Below are 19343 nucleotides of genomic sequence, written 5' to 3'. Positions count from 1 at the left end.
TTCATCAGGCACTCAGATCTAGTCTATCAGATCTAGTCCCTTAAATCTATTTCTCACTTTCACTGTATAATTATAAGGAATTTGATTTAGGTCATACCTGAATGGTCTAGTGGTTTTCCCTACTTTCTTCAATTTAAGTCTGAATTTGGCAATAAGGAGTTCATGATCCCAGCCACAGTCAGCTCCCGGTCTTGTTTTTGCTGACTGTATAGAGCTTTTCCATCTTTGGCTGCAAAGAATATAATCAGTCTGATTTCGGTTTCGACCATCTGGTGATGTCCACGTGTAGAGTCTTCTCTTGTGTTGCTGGAAGAGCAAACTGGCCCCCTCTCTCAGATGGCCTCCTCCCACCCAAGTGAATGTCTCCCCTGTAAGAAGGCAAGCTTGAATTCTTGTAGGAAAGCGTGGTGGCCAGTGTCTGGATCCTTTTGACAGTTCCCTTTCCCCACAGGGTGGACCAGATTGTCGGCCGAGGCCCCGGGGACCGGAAAGCCCGGGAGAAGGGTGACAAAGGGCCCTCCGATACTGAGGTGGTGGATGAAATCAGTATAATGGGACGTGTGGTCAAGGTGGAGAAGCAGGTGAGTGTGGGATGGAGTTTCGCTGGTGTGGGGAAGCTAGCCGTCGACTGAGAAGCTCTGGAAGGCCCCCGGGTTAGGCCCAAGGGGAGGGTCTGCTTCTCAGAGCTTTAGCCCAGAGCACCAGAACTGCAGGCCGGAGTCGGGCCCATGCATCCGCTGGGAGGTGGACCCAGCCCCACAGAAGGTCTGCCTCCCAGAAGGCCCGTCGGCTCCTGCTAAACGACCTCGATAAACCAACCCCCTCCGGCCAAGCCCCACCCTAGGCTGCTAGCATCTCAGATAAGCCCAAGTCCCACCTACTTCATTTAACGCTGCCTCACTTGTCTCTCCTGATCATCTGGACTATCCCAACCCGTCACAACTAAATTTCGTTGCGGGGGTGGGTGGGTGGATGGGAATAAACCCCAGGTTCCCAGCTTCGTTCCGCCCTCCGGCCGAGTTCCGCCTTTCCTGTCGCACCTCCTCCCGGAGGAGTCTCGCCACCCAGAGGCGACCCTCCCAGGGCAAGCCCCGCCTCCAGCCGCGCCCCGCCCCCAAGTCCCGGCCAGGCCCCGCCTCCAGCCGCGCCCCGCCCCCAGGTGCAGTCCATCGAGCACAAGCTGGACCTGTTGCTGGGCTTCTACTCGCGCTGCCTGCGCTCCGGCACCTCGGCCAGCCTGGGCACCGCGCAAGTGCCGCTCTTCGACCCCGACATCACCACCTCCGACTACCACAGCCCTGTGGACCACGAGGACATCTCCGTCTCCGCACAGACGCTCAGCATCTCCCGCTCGGTCAGCACCAACATGGACTGAGGGTCTTCTCAGGGGCGGGGCAGCACACGGCCAGCCCCTCGGCCTGGCTCTCGGACCCGCCCTCTGAGGCCTCCGGACTCTTCTCTTACTTGAACTCACTCCCTCTTGGGGAGAGAGGCCACATGCAGTATTGAGCTGTCTGGGTGGGCGAAATACCCAACGTGGGTGCCAGCGACCCGCTCCACCTCAGGAGCGAGAGATGCCAGGCCGCATGGAGGGCAGGAGCGGCGGCTGCCCGGCGGCCTCTGGGTCCCCCAGTGCCCTGCCCATTCCATCAAGGCCCGACAGGGCCTGCCTGGCAGGGGCACTGCCTCTGGAGTGGGAACAGGGCGCTGGGGCCCTGGGTCCTGACCCAGCTTCCAGCTATGCAAGGTGAGGTCTTTGGCCCGCCCTTCTGACAGAGCAGGGAAGCCTTCCCGCCAAGACCCCACTCCACTTGGGGGTGGGCCCACGGTGCCCACACAGGTACCCATAAGCACAGGAGCCTGCCGCTAGGCAGGTGGGCACCATATATGCAAACCATGTGAAATATGCAACTTTGGGGACCCCCATGGGGTCCCTCTGCCCCTCCCGCCCTGGGAGATGGGCCCCCAGCTGTAGCTGGTCTCAGGCTGCTTGGCTATGACCCCCGTCCCTGATCTCTGGCTCATCAACCCCTCTTCTCCCCTCCCAGCATGGGGCCTGTTTCTCCCTTGCCTCCCCAAGGGCAGTGCCTGGGCCTTTCTTCCCATTTGCAAGTGTCCACTCCCAGGGGCTCCCTCTTCCTGCCAATGTTCACTCCCCTCCAGCCCTAGGCACCTCTGACAGCATAACTGTCTGTGTTCTGCCCTCAAATCTCCCAGACAGTGCTCCCACGGTCAGACAAACATGTCCCTACAGTTTCCCCAGACACACAGGTAGCCTTTCAGCATTCACGCTGACAAAGACAGTTACCTACACCTGGGGACTTCAGCACAGAGCCACTCAGCATTTGCTGGGTCTCTGCAGCTGAGGCCAGTAGCCTAGTCTTGCGGAGTGATGTCCACTCCTACCAACCCCATCCAGGTAGGAGAGGGAGCTCTCACGTGACCCCAGGGCTCTCCGGGCCCCACCCCAGAGCTTTACCAACTTCCCTTTCTCAAGAAGATTTATTCCTCACAGGTCCAGGAGCCCTAGCTGCTGCCTCTGTCTATCCCTAAGGGCCCTCCTTGGTATCCCCACAGCACAACTCAAGGCTAGGCCTCTTGGGGTCTGGACAGCCCTGGAAAGCCCCCAGGCCCTTCCCCAGGGTGGTTGTCGGGTCCGCTTCTATCTAGGCTTGCCCTGCTCCTAGTTGCTCTAACTCCTGGAGAGAATAACAATACGTCAAGCAAGTACCATTCATCAGGCACCAACTGTGCATACGGCGCTCACACGCACTGCTTCCCCCTCCTTCCTTACCCACCCTCGTCCCTTCAGTTGGCAGCCCCCTTACTGCATAAGCCCCCACCCACTGCAGGCCCCCTTTGGTATCCCTACCGCTTTGTCCCTCTTCTGCAAAGCCAATGCGGGTGGCAGGAGGGTGACGGGGAGTGGACCAATGGTGACCCTCTGTGGGGCACCCGGGAATAAGGGGCTCAGGCCCAGCTGCCTGCATCTCACGACTGGGGACCTGCATGCACCAGCACCAGGGCTGGGGTTGGACCTTGCTCAGCCCCCAGGTGCCCAGCCCCTGCCCCCACATGCCCTCTGCATGTGACCATCATGCCCTGGATGGAGCCTGTCCTGGCTCACCTCACCCGCACTACACTGTCCCCAGAGAGCCACACCTCCGCCCCCTGAGAGACAGAGCTGTGGAGAGGGGCCGGAGGCTGGGATCCAAGGAGACTTGGGGAGAAGCCCTCCCTCCTTCATGATCGAGGCTCCCCACCAACCCGGTTCTCGGATATGCAAGTACCTCACTTTGTTAACTTATTAACTTATTGATTTCATTAAAGTTTTCAGTAGGAGGTGGTTGGTCTTGGCTGTTCAGTGTCTGTCGAGTGGGACACCTGGTCTGGGGCTGGGGGTGAGGAGATCCGGATTAGTCAGTACTCGGGTGTAAACAACAGAAACGCAACCTGATATGTTTTAAGCAAAAATAAAAGAAAGAAAGTTTATTGGCCCAGATAACTAAAAAGTCCAGGAAATAGATTTGGCTTCATGTGAAGCTAGATCTGGGTGCTTAAATGTGTCAGGGACCTGTCTCGTCTATATCAGCCCTCCTCTTAGGCAGGCTGCCCTCTCACAATGACCCCCGGTACTTCCAAATTAACTTTCTTTTGGTTCAGCGCCCCAGTGAAAAATGAGTACTGCTTTCCTAATAGTTTGTATCAGTCAAGGTCCAGTGAGGAAAAGAGAAATTACCCTAGGCTTTTCAACACAGGGAATTTACTATAGGGAATGGGTTACACTGATGTAGGTGGACTGGAAGGACAAACAGAACACCAGGCTAAACTAATGAAAGCCACTGCAGGAAGCAGATCCCACTCCTGAGGCTGCAGGAGTGCAGGGAAGAGGTTGAGGCTGGCAGAACCAGTGGACTTGACTAGGGGAGCCCTGTAATGCTAGAGCTCAGAGGTCTGGAGAGGGGCTGCTGTCTGGCTGGTGCTAGGACCTCTTAGGAGACACAGCAAAGCTTGTCTGGGAGTGCAGAAAAGTAGCTGAGGGCTGGGAGCAGCTGTGGCTACCAGGAGAAGGAAGAGAAGGCAAAGGAAGAAGGAAAATCTCCACTCCTGCCTTCCAGTGTTTCCCCAGTGCCCCTAGTTATCAAAGCTAGCTGACAAAGTTGATGTGGTTTGCAGAGTCCGAGCTCCAGTTTCACAGAGCAGAGTACAGAAGGCTGCATCTGGAATGAAAAAGCAATAGCTTCATAACTGGCACGGCCCAACCCTTTGGACACTCAGTATCCATACATGTCCATCCACACTTGTCTGAACCTCCATCTAGCAACAGGAGCTTCTACCTCATAAGATGAAACTATCCTGCATACAGGTGAAGATCCTAACTCACTCCCTGGATAAACACAAGAAATTCCACCAGCTAATAGATGTATCCATCTCCAGAACTTAGTCACTGAATCCATATTTGGGTGATGTTAATTACTCTAATTCAGTACAATCACACCTGCAATTAAAGAGTATACTGTAAAGTTAGCAATTGCCTGCAAACTTTAAATAAAATCCTAAGGGACAAGGAGAAGGGAGGGGAGAAAAGCACTTAATATCACACACACACACAGATACACACACACATGCCGCTTAATGCAATGGAACCCCTTCTGGTAGCTGGTCACAGTGCCATAGCTGATACATAGATATGTTCAATCAAGTAAGTGTTTCTCTTTATTAAATATACTTCACTAATTGAGTGAATATATTCTTTCTTCCACTCTCCTTCTATGTTCCCTTTGTCCTTGACCAGGATCTCAGCCAGTTGGAATTTGTCAGATGGTGGAATGATCCCAAAGAATCATTCTTAAAGGGTCTGAAGCTTCAGTGGTCCTGCACAGTTTTGGATGCAATAGCTTTTTGTTAAGTTTTGTGCAAGGGACCCCTGAGAACTCCCTGGTCCCAGACATAGTCTTCCTTGCCCTTGATGTGTAGTGACACCCCTGTTTCCCCTTGGTAATGAGGACCAGTCAGGCAGCCAGCATGCTGACTCTTTCTTTGCCTGGTATTTGAGTGGCATGAGAAGCCCAGTATGGCCAGTTAGAAGTTCCAACTTCCAATTCAATGAAAACTGTGTTGCTTCCTTTCCCTTGAGAACTGAGGCCTCCAAACTAACAGAGGCCAATGCTGGGGAGACAGGAAGCAAAAGTTGCATGAGTGGGTATAGTAGCTGGACTAATGCTCACCCAAAGATATCAGGTCCTAATCTCTGGAATGTGTAAAATGTTACCTTATAAGGGAAGAAGGATTTTTGCAGATGTGATTAAGTTAATGATCTTGACATGGGGAGATTATCCTGGATTATCCAGGGGCCCTAAATCCAATTGCCAGTGTCCTTTTAAGAAAGAGGCAGATGGAGATCTCACACATACAGGAGACAGAAGTAGAGACTGGGGTAAGGTGGCCTCAGCAGAGGAATGCCAGCGGTTACTAAAAGCTGGAAGAGTCAAGGAACGGATTCTTCCCCATAATCTTGGAGGAGTGCAGCCCTGCTTATACCTTGATTTAGGTTCAGTGAGGCTGATGTTGAACTTCTGGCCTTCAGAACCGTGAGAGAGTAAGTTCTGTTGTATGAGGTCACCAAGTTTATAGTAATTTGTTAGGGCAACTACAGGCCTTCCTTGGTGGCTCAGATGGTAAAGAATCTGCCTGCAATGTAGGAGATCAGGGTTCGATCCCTGGGTTGGGAAGATCCCCTGGTGAAGGGAATGGCAACCCACTCCAGTATTCTTGCCTGGAAAATTCCCTGGACAGAGGAGCCTGGCGGGCTACAACCCGTGGGGTCACAAAGAGTCACTCACACGACTGAGTGACCAGCACTTTCACTATGACAACTACAGGAAATTAATACTGAGGGTTACTTGGTGTGATTGTAAGAGATACCACTCTCACTGACCTTCCTTTGATTCCTGGAGCTGTATATGCTGGCTGTGTCAGTGAGGATGAGCCACTGCCCTCTCCATCAGAGAAAGGATCCAGGAGAATTAGCCTGGCACCAGGTGACGTGATGACTCCCTGCAGAATGGTGGTATTTTGGGTAGTCAGCATCTGTTCCTGCTGATGTTTGGTTGGACATACAGTGTGACATTAGCCAGACCAGCCTTGGTGAGGCAAGTCCATATCATTGAACCCATAAGCAGTCTTCATTCTTGCTGCCCTGACCACCTAAGTTATACAAGGGCATGTTGAGCAAGCACTGGAGGGGGTCCGGAGTGAGATGGACTGCCAGCCATGGGATGTGCTGTCTTAGGCATTAGATTATCTAGAGCCTTCTTGTCATGGATGCTCTTTGGTGAGACTTTTCCTTGGTATAGAAATACAGTCACACCCGCTACCCATTTCTGAAGGTCCATCTAAATACCCCTTTCCAAGCCTTCTTTGTCTGCAATCCACCAATTCTGTGCTTTCTGAGTCACTGAGCATCTAGCCAAACCTTGAGCCATTGTCCAGAAACCAGTATATATCCACACTTCTTTTTTTTTTAATTGAAGTATAGTTGATTTACAATGTTGTATTAATTTCTGCTATATAGCAAAGTGATTCATATACATAGATTCTTTTCCATCATGGTTTATCTCAGAATACTGAATATAGTTCTCTGTGCTATACAATAGGACTTTGCTGTTTATCCACCCTGTATATAAAATAGTTTTCATCTGCTAATTTCAAACTCCTAATCCATTACTGCCCCTTTCCCTCCTGCTTGGCAACCATAAGCTTGTTCTCTATGTCTGTTTGTTTCTGTTTCATAGATAAATTCATTTGTGTCATATTTTAGATTCCACATCTAATTGAATGGTATTCGTCTTTCTCTTTCTGACTTCTTTGCTTGGTATGGTTATCTCTAGATCCAACCATGTAGCTGCAAATGGCATTATTTCACTTTTTTATGGCCGAGTAATATTCCATTGCATATATTAACCACATCTTCCTTATCCATTCATCTGTTGGTGAACATTTAGGTTGTCTTGGCTATTGTTAATAGTGCTGCTATGAATATAGGGGTGCATGTATCTTTTTGAATTATATCCGTATGCCTGGATATATGCCCAGAAGTCGGATTGCTGGCAGTCCACACTTCTTGTCATCTCTCAATCCAGGCAAAGTGGGCCACCCAATGTGCTGAAGGGTAAGTAGAGTTTAACCAGGCATGGGAACGGGGAAGGCGCGAATGTTCTGGCTAGAGAGCATAGTATGTGTAATGGCCCAGTGGAGCCAAAAAAGAGTGATACATGAGTGGGGGAGAAAGAGATCCCTGGTTGGGCCCAGACAGAGAGAGAGAGAGTGGCACAAGATGGCACTTTAGGATGAGGCAGGAGTCAAGGTTTTCAGGATCCACAAGTCATTTCAAAGAGATAGGACTTAACCATGATGGCAGTGGGAAGTCTGTCAAAAATTCTGACTAGAGATCAAACCAGGATAGACTTGCATTTTAGACAGTTTTCTTCCCAGGGCAGAAGATGAATCTGAGGAAGCAAGCCTGGCTGCAGGGAGGCCGGTTAGAAGACTGCTGCAGTAATCTGAGCAGGAGATCCTGGTAACCTGGACAAGTCCCATGGAATTTCACTAACTGAACAAATGCGTCTGAAACACCTGCTGTATGTCAGACCCTGGCTCAGCACAATGCGCAGGGTGATAAGACACTGGAGACCCAGCTAGGGCCCTGAGGTCACCCAGCCCCTGGAGGAAACAGGTGTACAGCTACCCAGCCCGCACGCCACTCTTCTAGGTTTGCCTGGCTCAGCAAGGAGGGTTTGCAGGTGGCTATGGGAGTGCCCAAACTGTCATCAAATATGGCCTTGAGAGCAGGTGGTTTTAGCTTGATGTGTCATTTATCTGGGCTCCCCAGGTGCCGCTAGTGGTAAATATTCTGCCTGCCAATGCAGTAGACAAGAGACTCGAGTTCAATCCCTGGGTGAGGAAGATCCCCTGGAGGAAGGCATGGCAATTCACTCCAGTATTCTTGCCTGGAGAATCCAATGGACAGAGGAGCCTGGTGGGCTACAGTCCATAGCGTAGCACAGAGTCAGACACAACTGAAGCAACTTCGCATGCACGTCACTTATCTATTACTAGGTAACAACTCACCCTATACCTCAGTAGCTCAAAGCAGCAATTTTATTTTGTCTTGATGCTGTGGATCAGCAGTTTGAGTTGGACTCAAATTCTAAGCAGTTCTGTTCGTCTCACCTGGGATCATTAATGTGATTGCAATCATCCTTCCTTTTGATGGGGGGTGGTTGTTCTAAAATGACCTCATTCATGTGTCTGGGGTTGAGTGCTGACTGTCTGTGCCCAGGCTGGCCCACAGGCAGGATGGCTTGTCTCTGCTCCATGGGGCTTCTCATCCTCTAGTAGGTTAGATTGACCTTCTTCACATGACAAGAGGACAAAAGCAGAAATTAAACAGCCCCTGGAGACTCCGGCTGAGAAATTGTACCAAGCAGCCTGGGAGTGCCATGCTGCAAGGGCTCAGCTCACTGGGATCCGGGGTGCTCGGCATCTGTTACAATTTTTAAAATTATTTATTAACTAATTTTTGGCTGTGCTGGGTCTTTGCTGCTGCACACGGGCTTTCTCTGGTTGGAGCAAGCGGGGGCTACTCTTCAGTCGCAGGCTTCCCATTGCCCTGGCTTCTGTTGCAGAGCCCAGGCTCTAGAGTGTAGGCTCAGTAGTTGTGTAGCATGGGTTTAGTTGCTTGGCGGCCTGTGGGATCTTCCCTGACCAGGGATTAAATCTGTGTCCCCTGCATTAGCAGATGGATTCTTAACCACTGGACCACCTCTTATGCTGATCAAAGAAAATCATGCGGCATAGTTCTCAATTTGGATAAACTATTTCCTGGACTTTGGACAGTTCCAGTCGTTGAAAAAATCTTCTTTATTTTCCCTCGAGAGGGCTATCTCTCTCCTTTCACACCTCTTGTGTGCAAGAGGGTCCTGAAGGCTGCTACAAGCTGTGTTACTTTGCTGGGGGCTCCCATCACAAATGCTGCAGATGGCAGATGTGGGGGCTTAAACAACAGAAATCTCTTTCCTCACAGTTCTGGAGGCTGAAAGTTTAAGATCAAGGTGTCAGAAGATTGGTTTCCTCCTGAGGCCTCTCTCCTTGGCCTGTAGATGGACATCTTCTTCCAGGGTCTTTACTTGATCACCTCTCTGTACATGTGTGTGCCCTGATCTCTTCCCATAAGGACACAGGTTATATTGGACTAAGATCCACCCTAACAATCTCCTTTTAACTTAGTAACCTCTTTAGAAATTGAATTTTCAAATACAGTCACATTTTGAGGTACTGGGAGTTAGGACTTCAATCTATGGATTTGGAATGGGGGTCACAATCAGTTCCTAATACCTGGAGCGGGGGGTTGACCTACCAACCTGGCCCCTGAAATTTCTGCTCCAGGTGCACAGAGCTGAGGATCTACTCTGGGGCTTGTTCTATCCCAGCTGGACAGATCCAGACATATATCCAGATATCATGGAACCCAGTGATTTGTAAACCTTTTTTTAAAAAAGCCCCAGAACCCTTTTTAAAAGCCTCTATTAAAGTCCCAGAATCCTTGCTACAATATAATCTATATGGGACCACAACACATAAGATAAAATCAATGCAACTGAAAAATGATGACCTCTCAAATGTGGCCTCAGTTCTCACCCCCAACCCCTGCCCACACACACAGTGAGCATGTGGCCACCTTTTCGTTGCAGCCAAAATGAATCAGATTTTTCTCCAAGATGAGTTAACTGTTACAGCAGATTTATTATTTGTCCAAAAGGCTGCCTTCCTTCCTCACATCACCATGGCTACATTTGGGTGGAGTATACCACCCTACCTGTCTTACAATGGCTTTCCTACAGATTCTGAGACTGGTGTTCAGTCGCTAAGTTGTGTCTGACTCTTTGTGACCCTGTGGACTGTAGCATGCCAGGCTCCCCTGTCCATCATCTCCCAGAGTTTGTTCACACTCATGTCTGTTGAGTCCATCATGCCATCCAACCATCTTATCTTCTGTCACCCCCTTCCCCTCCTGCCCTAAATCTTTCCCCGCATTGGGGTCTTTTCCAATGAGTTGGCTCTTCACGTCAGGTGGCCAAAGTATTGGAGCTTCAGCATCAGTCTTTCCAATGAATATTCAGAGTTGATTTCCTTCAGGATTGACTGGCTGGTTTGATCTCCTTGCTGTCTAAGGGACTCTCAAGAGTCTTTTTCAGCACCACAATTCAGAAGCATCAGTTCTTCAGTGCTTGGCCTTCTTTATGGTCCAACTCTCACATCCATACATGACTACTGGAAAAAGCATAGCTTTGACTAGGCAGACTATTGTTGGCAAAGAGATGCCTCTGCTTTTTATATGCTGTCTAGGTTTGTCATAGCTTTTCTCCAAGGAGTAAGCGTCTTTTAATTTCGTGGCTGTAGCACCATCTGCAGTGATTTTGGAGCCCAGGAAAATAAAATCTGTCACTGTTTCCACTTTTTTCCCATCTATTTGCATGAAGTGTTGGGACTGAATGCCACGATCTTAGTTTTCTGAATGTTGAGTTTTAAGCCAGCTTTTTCACTCTCCTCTTTCACCTTCATCAAGAGGCTGTTTAGTTTCTCTTCATTTTCTGCCATTAGAGTGGTATCATCTGCAAGTCTGAGGTTGTTGATATTTCTCCTGGCAATCTTTTGATTCATTCAGCCCAGCATTTTTCATGATGTACTCTGCTAGACAACATGTTAAAAAGCAGAGACATCACTTTGCCGACAGAGGTCCATATAGTCAAAGCTATGGTTTTTCCAGCAGTCATGTACAGATGTGAGAGTTGGACCACAAAGAAGGCTGAGTGCTGAAGAATTGATGCTTTCAAACTGTGGTGCTGGAGAAGACTCTTGAGAGTTCCTTGGACAGTAAGGAGATCAAACCAGTCAATCTTGAAGGGAATCAACTCCAAATATTCATTCGAAGGACTGATACTAAAACTCCAATCCTTTGGTCACCTGATGTGAAGAGTAAACTCACTGGAAAAGACCCTGATGCTGGGAAAGACTGAAGGCAGGAGGAGAAGGGGACAACAGAGGATGAGATGGTTGGATGGCATCACTGACTCAATGGACATGAGTTTGAGTAAGCTCCAGGAGATGGTGAAGGACAGGGAGGCATGGAGTGCTGCAGTCCATGGGGTCACAAACAGTTGGACACAACGAAGCAACTGAACAACAATTCTGTATAGAAGTTAAATAAGCAGGGTGACAATATACAATCTTGACATACTCCTTTCCCAAGTTTGAACCAGTCCATTGTTTCATGTCTGGTTCTAACTATTGCTTCTTGACCTGCATATAGGTTTCTCAGGTGACAAGTAAGGTGGTCTGGTATTCCTAACTCTTTAAGAATTTTCCACAGTTTGTTTCCACAGTCAAAGGCTTTAGCATAGTCAATGAAACAGAAATAGATTTTTTTGGAATTCCTTGCTTCTTCTATGATCCAACAGATATTGGCAATTTTATCTTTGGTTCTTCTGCCTTTTCTAAATTCAGCTTGTACATATGGAAGCTCTTGGTTCACATACTGTTGAAGCCTAGCTTGGAGGACTTTGAGTATTACCTTGCTAGCGTGTGAAATAAGTGCAATTGTATAGCTGTTTGAACATTCTTTGGCATTGCCTTTCTTTGGGATTAGAATGAAAACTAACCTTTTCCAGTCCTGTGGCCACTGCTGAGTTTTATAAATGCACTGGCATATTGAGTGCAGCACTTTCACAGCATCATCTTTTAGGATTTGACATAGCTCAGCTGGAATTCCATCACCACTGCTAGCTTTGTTCATAGTGATGCTTCCTAAGACCCACTTGACTTCACACTCCAGGATGTCTGGTTCTAGGTGAATGACCACACTATCGTGGTTATCCAGGTCATTAAGACCTTTTTTGCATAGTTTTTCTGTGTATTCTTGCCATGTCTTCTTGAACTCTTCTGCTTCTATGAGGTCCTTACTGTGCCCATCTTTCGTGACGTGTTCCCTTGGTAGCTCCAGTTTTCTTGAAGAGATCTCTAGTCTTTGCCATTCTATTGTTTTCCTCCATTTCTTTGCATTGTTCACTTAAGAAGGCCTTCTTCCCTCTCCTTGCTCTTCTCTGGAACTCTGCATTCAAACGGGTATATCTTTCCCTTTCTCTGTTGCCTTTTGCTTCTTTTCTTTTCTCAGCTATTTATAAGGCCTCTCAGACAACCACTTTGCCTTCTTGCATTTCTTTTCCTTTGGGATGGTTTTGGTCGCTGACTCCTATACAATGTCGTGAACCTCTGCCCATGTTCTTCAGGCACTCTGTCTACCAGGTCTAATCCCTTGAATCTATTCATCACTTCCACTGTATAATCATAAGGGATTTGATTTAGGTCATACCTGAAGAGCCTGTGGTTTTCCCTACTTTCTTCAATTTAAGTCTGAATTTTGCAATAAGGAATTTATGATCTGAGCCACAGTCAGCTCCTGGTCTTGTTTTTGCTGATTGTATAGAGCTTCTCCATCTTCGCCTGCAAAGAATATAATCAATCTGATTTCAGTATTTACCATCTGGTGATGTCCATGTGTAGAGTCTTCTCTTGTGTTGTTGGAAGAGGGTATTTGCTATGACCAGTGTGTTCTCTTGGCAAAACTCTATTAGCCTTTGCCCTGCTTCATTTTGTACTCCAAGGCCAAACTTGCCTGTTGCTCCAGGTATCTCTGATTTTCTACTTTTGCATTCTAGTCTCCTATGAGGAAAAGGACATTATTATTATTATTATTTTTGGTGTTAGTTCTAGAAGGTCTTGTAGGTCTTCACAGAACCATTAAACTTCAGCTTCTTTGGCATTAGTGGTTGAGGCATAGACTTGGATTACTTTAATGTTGACTGGTTTGCTTTGGAAATGAAAAGAGATCATTCTTTCGTTTTTTGAGATTGCACCCAAATACTGTATTTCGGACTCTTTTGTTGACTACGAGACTACTCCATTTCTTCTAAGGGATTCTTGCCCACAGTAGTAGATATAATGGTCATCTGAATTAAATTTGCCCATTCCCATCACTTTAGTTCTCTGATTCCTAAAATGTTGATGCTCACTCTTGCTATCTCTTATTTGACCACATCCAATTTACCCTGGTTCATGGACCTAATATTCCAGATTGCTCTGCAGTGTTGTTCTTTACAGCATCAGACTTTACTCTTACCGCCAGACACATCCACAGCTAAGCGCTGTTTCCCCTTTGGCCCAGCCTCTCTATTTTTTCTGGAGCTATTTCTTTGCTCTTCCCCAGCAGCATATTGAACTCACCTGGTGGGACTCATCTTCTGGTGTCATATCTTTCTGCCTTTTCATCCTGTTCATGAGACTGGTGTGCAGAAGGTTTATCAGGGCGTGTTCTCAGGAGATTCATCTGACGGAAGTAGGAAGGCAGGACTAGGCATGGGGAGAAGCTGGCGTGCAATGTGAACTCAGCAAGGCATCTTCAGATCTTCAGGCGCTTGGGAGCTCAGATAGCCCTTCAGACTGGGCCAAATTGAGGGAAGGAGGCCGGCTTTTGTTTCTATGCATCAGCCAGTCACTGGTCAAGAGCCCCTGGGAGGGGCGTGGGTTTAGATGAGGCGGTTCCCATGGATTGACAGTTGTGAGCCCACAGTGGAGACTCCCAGCTGCTGGGGAAGGAGTATATAGACCTTTAAGGGGGAATCTGAGCTGCACAGCTTCCACTCTACTACCCCACTGACCTTGGACTTGGCCATGGGATTTAATCTGGCCAGTGGAATGTTGGGTGAAAGGACAGTGTATTTGTTCCAAGATACAGCCAAAAGAGGCATGGCAAGTCTGCCAGACCTCCTGGTGCTTCCTTCCTCCTGCATGAGAAAACACAGATAGCTCTTGTTCCTTCTTCCTGGGTCCAGAATGCAGACTCCTGGAGCAGACCTGAGCCAGATTCATAGCTGAGAGTCCAGCCTGGCCCAAGTATCAGCTGAACTGCAGTTGATCTAACTAACACCCAGGAGTATGAAGTAATCTTTGATTCTATAGGCCCCTGAGAATTGGGGTTTGCTCGTTTCACAGCATTATCACAGCAAGACCTGACTAATACAGCTAGTGGCAGGTTTACATTATCCATCACAAAACAGAATGCTCTTAACACACTCCTCCAACATCTTTGGGCTTTCCTAGTGGCTCAGTCAGTAGAGTCTGCCTGCAGTGCAGGAGAGATGCGTTCAATCCCTGGGTGTGGAAGATGCCCAGGAGAAGGGAAAGGCAACCCACTGCAGTATTCCTGCCTGGAGAATTCCACCGATAGAGGAACTTGGCAGGCTATAGTCCATTGGATTGCAGAGTTGGACACTACTGAGCACCTCACACACACACACACACACACACACACACACACACACACTAATATCTTTGTTTTTGTCCCAGTGGCTTCTCTGGCTGCCAGACACCTCCTCTTTTTCTCTTTTTTGTACACAGACTATAGAGTGGATGGGACACATGGAGAATTTCCTGGAAGAAAGGGTGAAGACTGCTGGAGAACAGACAGCTGGGTGGAGGGTCCTGAGGCCCAAAATGCAGGCTTTCCTGCCTGCTCAGAACTGGAGCGGGATCTGCAGTTCCCTCTGACCCTCACTCCCACTAGGCTCCTCAGCTCCTCTCCTGGATCTCTTGACCCCTTCCCTGCTGCCCCTTCCCCAGGTGTCACTTCAGCTCCTGGAGGGCAAGAAGCACACCTGCTTCTCACCTACGGTCATCACCATTCCACCTGCCCTCCCCTCCCCCCCCCCCACGCCGCCCCCGCACAAGGCTGGACACAAGGTGATTAAGAAATGTTCGTTGGCAGGAAGGGAGGGAAGCCGGTCACCTGGAACCGATCATCTTCCCTGTGGGAATCCTCCTAGCCCCTGTTATGTGTCCCCATGGCCACACAGCGTGTTTACCAAGACCCTGGCTTGGTGTTGCAGTGTTGGCCTGGGGCCAGGAGGGAGGCTGGACTTTGGGGACCAGTACACCCCACCGTAAGGCCCAGTAGTTAGGGCCAGTGTATCTGGGTGGGGGGGTGGCAGAGCTGAACAGGAACTCCAGGACTCAGAGAGTGATGGGCTGCGCTGTCTGCCGTTCGCTCATTTACTCTACGACTGTTTATTCATGTCTGCTACATGCCAAACAGTATTTGAGGTGCCAAGGTCAAAGAGGCTCTCCCAGACTCACAAAGCCCCTGCTCACATGGAGTAGACAGTAGATTACTGTCTAGACGGAAAATAAACAAGAAAGAAGATAATATCAGAGAGTGATAAGAGCTATGAAGAAAATGAAAAGGAAGTGGGACAGTGACAACATTGAGGGGGAGCGATTTTCAGGGGGCAGGCAGGGAGGCTCAAAGTGGGAACAAGAACCTTCAGAAAATAATCAGAGCTGCCAAGGCTCCCAGGTGCTAGGCTGGCCCAACAGACGCATCTTGCAGATGGGGAAACTGAGGCCCGGTAGGTCAGGGCAGAGCCCACAGCTGACCCCGAGTCTCTTGACCTCTAGGCTTGTCCTTGGGTGGCCTTCCTTCTCTCAAGTCTTTAACCGGCTCTCATGTCATCTCTGGGAAGAAGGAGCAGATGTGGGGTGCTCTCAGAACGTGAGGGTCAAACAGGGATCAGAAGAGAGAGACACCATCACAAGTTCCTAGTGTAGGAAACACAGAACCACACTGTTGTGGTTAAAAAAGAGATCTGATTCCCGGAGATCTGATTCTTCCCATGATACAGCTTCAGTGCTTTTAAAAACTATATTAGACATCAAATTCTTTCCCAGATTTTGGTTGTGGTGCCTCTGCTTTGCCTGTTTGAGGGGTGTGACCCTGGGAAAGTCATTTCCCCTCCTCTATGAGCCTTGGTACCCCAACTGCATAATATGAACCCATCTTTCCTGACTCCGAAACCACAGTCTTTGTAGAACCACACACACCGCTGCCTACCCTCCCTGCACCCACCTACCCCCACCCTGGGTTCATCTAGTCTGGATTCCCTCCATCAGCTCCTCCTCCTGTTCCCCCTGGCCCCCTCCTGCCCTGGATCTGCCCACAAGACCTTCAGACACAGCCATACTCCTTTAGTGATCCCTGGTGGCCCCAGAGGTGTATTCAAGCTGGTTAGCGTCCCCAGCTTGCCAACCAGGAAACAGGACTTCCTCGGGGTCACACAGCCAGTAAGCTACAGCCAGGATTTGAACCCAAAGTTCCATTCAGTTTCCTCTGCTTAAGGCCCTCATCTAAGACGGTGAACCGCCTCCCCCCAGCCCTGCCACCTCCGCCACCCCACCCCGCCACTCCCACTAAAGCTTCAGTGTTCAGGGAGCTAACCTTATTTTCCTGAAAATACATTGGTATGTGCGCCGGGTTGTTGGTTCAGGTGGTGTCCCTTGGTGTGGTGCTGCCACCTCCTGGGCACAGGGGGTACTACATCCTCATCTGGAGCTGGAACCGTATGGGCCAAACCCAGACAGACTTGGGTCGCTTGAGAAAACACTGAGGTCAAGGAGATGACTTAGACAAGTCATGGACTTTGCTGGCACTTCTTCCTCTTTCCCACCTCCTTCTGACCTCCTGCAGCCTGACTAGCTGCTCTGCTCCCCTGAAGCGGCTCTGGCAAAGCCAGTTTTCACTTTCTGGTTAATAAACTGAACAGCCTCTTTTCGGCCTTCATTTCACCTGACTTCTTAGCAGCATTCGACACTGCTGACCACACCTGCTTCAGGAAACGTCGCCCTCGGGCCTTCGGGACACTTCTGCCTGCGCTCCTGCTACCTGCCCAGCTGTTTCTTCTCCGTCTCCGTCCCCGTCCCTCCCTTCCCTTTAGGGTCTGTGTTCTGTCCTCGGCCACTTTCTTCGATTACTCGCCATTATCATCCCTATGGCAACCATGGATACGCTAGTAACTCAAGAACAGGTGTTTGTTCTCCGTCTAGACCTCACTACTGAGGGCGTGGCCCATTTACCTGGGCCTCCTCCTCCTGGATGTCAACCCGGGATGACCCCATATGTCCATCCTGACCTTATCCCACTCTCCCAGTTTGGTCCTCCTGGGTACCCCCTCAGGGAAGACCCACCCTGTCCTCCATCCACACTCTTGAGAGTCATCTCTGGCTCTTCTCTTTCCTCCACTTCAACAGGTCATTCTTAGGACTGCAGGTTGTCCCTGATATCCGTCCTCACTTTCTTTCTTAGTGGGAGAACTTTCAAATTCTATTTAGACCCATGGATCCCCCAAAACAAAGATATTTCACATTGTAAAGTGATTATATTCTAATAAATAAATAAAAAATTTAAAAAGACCACATTTCCGATGCTCTCTTGAGGTCAGGTATGAGCAGCTTCCAGAATATGCCCTTCTCCTTCTCTTGTCTTCTCCTTTCTGGCTGGAATGTTGATACAGTGGCTAGGGCAGCCTTTTTGGACCATGAGATCTGACTCAAAAATGACAAAGCAATAAGGGAGAAGCTCGGATATTGACAATATTATAAACACAGTAGTCTTGAGACACCTATCTTGTTCATTTCATTTAAGCTGTTCTTATTGTGCCTCCCACACTTAATCCGAAATAACCAAGGTATAAAGTCCATTCAATAAGAGTGTTTGTTTATACCAGATGTTGTGTTTCATGCTTTTTCAAACCAAATCTCCCTTAAGGCTTGAGACTTCTTTCCTTACCCCTGCTCCCTCCTACCCTGCCTTGCCACCACTCGTCCTAGGGCCCTTATCCCTCCCTGAATCAGTGTGACCATATTCTCAGCCTTCTCCATTTTACCAGTGTACCCCTCTCAAATCCATTCTGAGCTCATCAGTGATCTTCCCAAAGCAACAATCTTGCTCTTTTCCCATTCTGCTCATAAAATCCATGACTCCCCATTACCAACAGGATCAAGTTCAAGCTCCTCAGCCTGTCACTCAAGGGTCATTCCTGTTTGACTCTTACCTGCTTGAAGTATATCCCTTGCTGCTCTGAGCACTGCCCTGCATGGTGACTACACTGGACTTGTTCCCTTTCCCAGTCAAGTCCTATTCATTCATGCCACTTGGCCATTGCACAGATTGTCATCTTCCCTGGAATTTCTTCCTTTCACGTGCTCAAATCCAAATTCTACCCCAACTCATCAACCACATGAGCACCTAGTATGTTACAAACTTTGGTAAGTGTTTTCACATTAGCAATCTGAGAGTAAGTCCCATTATTATCCCCATTTTACAGATAAGGAAACTGAGACTCAAAGAAGGGAAGTGAGTTACCCAGGATTCACATGCCCAGTGATGACTGACCTGATAACTCAGTTCTCTTTATATAGGACCCAGGTCTCCTACAACTCCCCCTCCCCCACCAAGTGCCATGGGGCCGAGGAGACTTGAGTTCGCAATTGAGAACTGTTGAGAAGTGGTTCTCAACTATTGAGAGCGGTTCTCAAATGTTCTCAACTGTTGAGAAATGTTTCTCAACTGAGCCACTTGCCATGGTAGAAACTGTTGGTTGCCCACCAAAATCCATCCTCCCCATCTTCCATAGTAACTGAGTTGCTGGTGAACACATGTTTGTCAGCTAGAAGTCATATTTCCCAGTCTCTCCTGCAGCCAAGGGTGATCACATGAATAAATCCTCGTCAAAAGAATCTTCAAATATTTGCTGTGCTCACCTCCTTACCGTCTTCCTCCTGAGAGCTGGGCATGGCCCAGCTTCCACTTCACAGACAAAGAGCAGAAACAAAAACCAGAAAGAAAGCGAGCTTGGACTTTGAGCTGCCATCACACTTGTGGAGGTGGGGGTCAGGTAAGGCAGAGAAACAAGAAGGAAGCAATCTGGGTCTAAATGACTGGGTGGCACTAGGAGGAAATATTTTCTGCTTTTTAAGCCACATAAAAAATTTCCCCTTTGTAAAAGAAGCTGAACCAACACTTAAATATCTCTTACTACGTACACCATCCTAAGCCCATTAAATATTTTAACTCAATAAATGACTAGCTTGTGGTAGTAGGCAAGTCATTTCAGCTCTGTGAGCCTCTGCTTCCTCACCTCTATGTGACCTGAAATAATAAAGTCAGATCCCCATGAGAGGCAGGTGAGATATTATGTGTCAGCACTGGGTGACCTAACCAGCAGACAGCTCATGTGGTTAGGGCACTAGCTGCAAATTTGAATGATTTTGACTTGAAGAAAAGGAAGAGGAGGAGATAAAGCATTGCTGTTTCAAAATAGTCATGGAAAATAGAAGAACTTTGGGGGATTCCTTACACTAATTTTACAGCCACTTAGGGAACTATTTGCAGTGGC

The 19343-nt window shown here is 48.6% G+C and overlaps 1 protein-coding gene across 2 annotated transcripts in view; it reads left to right on the top strand.

Annotated features, from left to right (window-relative positions):
• KCNQ4 (potassium voltage-gated channel subfamily Q member 4) overlaps positions 1 to 1375 on the top strand; it is a 56956-nt gene extending 55581 nt beyond the window's left edge. For both annotated transcript variants that reach the window (XM_068964612.1, XM_068964611.1), the window contains 2 exons: positions 452 to 581; positions 1160 to 1375. In XM_068964612.1, the coding sequence (XP_068820713.1) occupies positions 452 to 581; positions 1160 to 1375 (346 nt within the window). The remainder of the gene's footprint in view (positions 1 to 451; positions 582 to 1159) is intronic.
• The last annotated feature ends 17968 nt before the right edge of the window (positions 1376 to 19343 follow it).

The sequence above is a fragment of the Capricornis sumatraensis genome, chromosome 2 (genome assembly GCF_032405125.1).
Source record: "Capricornis sumatraensis isolate serow.1 chromosome 2, serow.2, whole genome shotgun sequence".
In the NCBI taxonomy this organism is placed as follows: domain Eukaryota; kingdom Metazoa; phylum Chordata; class Mammalia; order Artiodactyla; family Bovidae; genus Capricornis; species Capricornis sumatraensis.
This window is presented reverse-complemented; position numbering and strand designations above follow the sequence as displayed.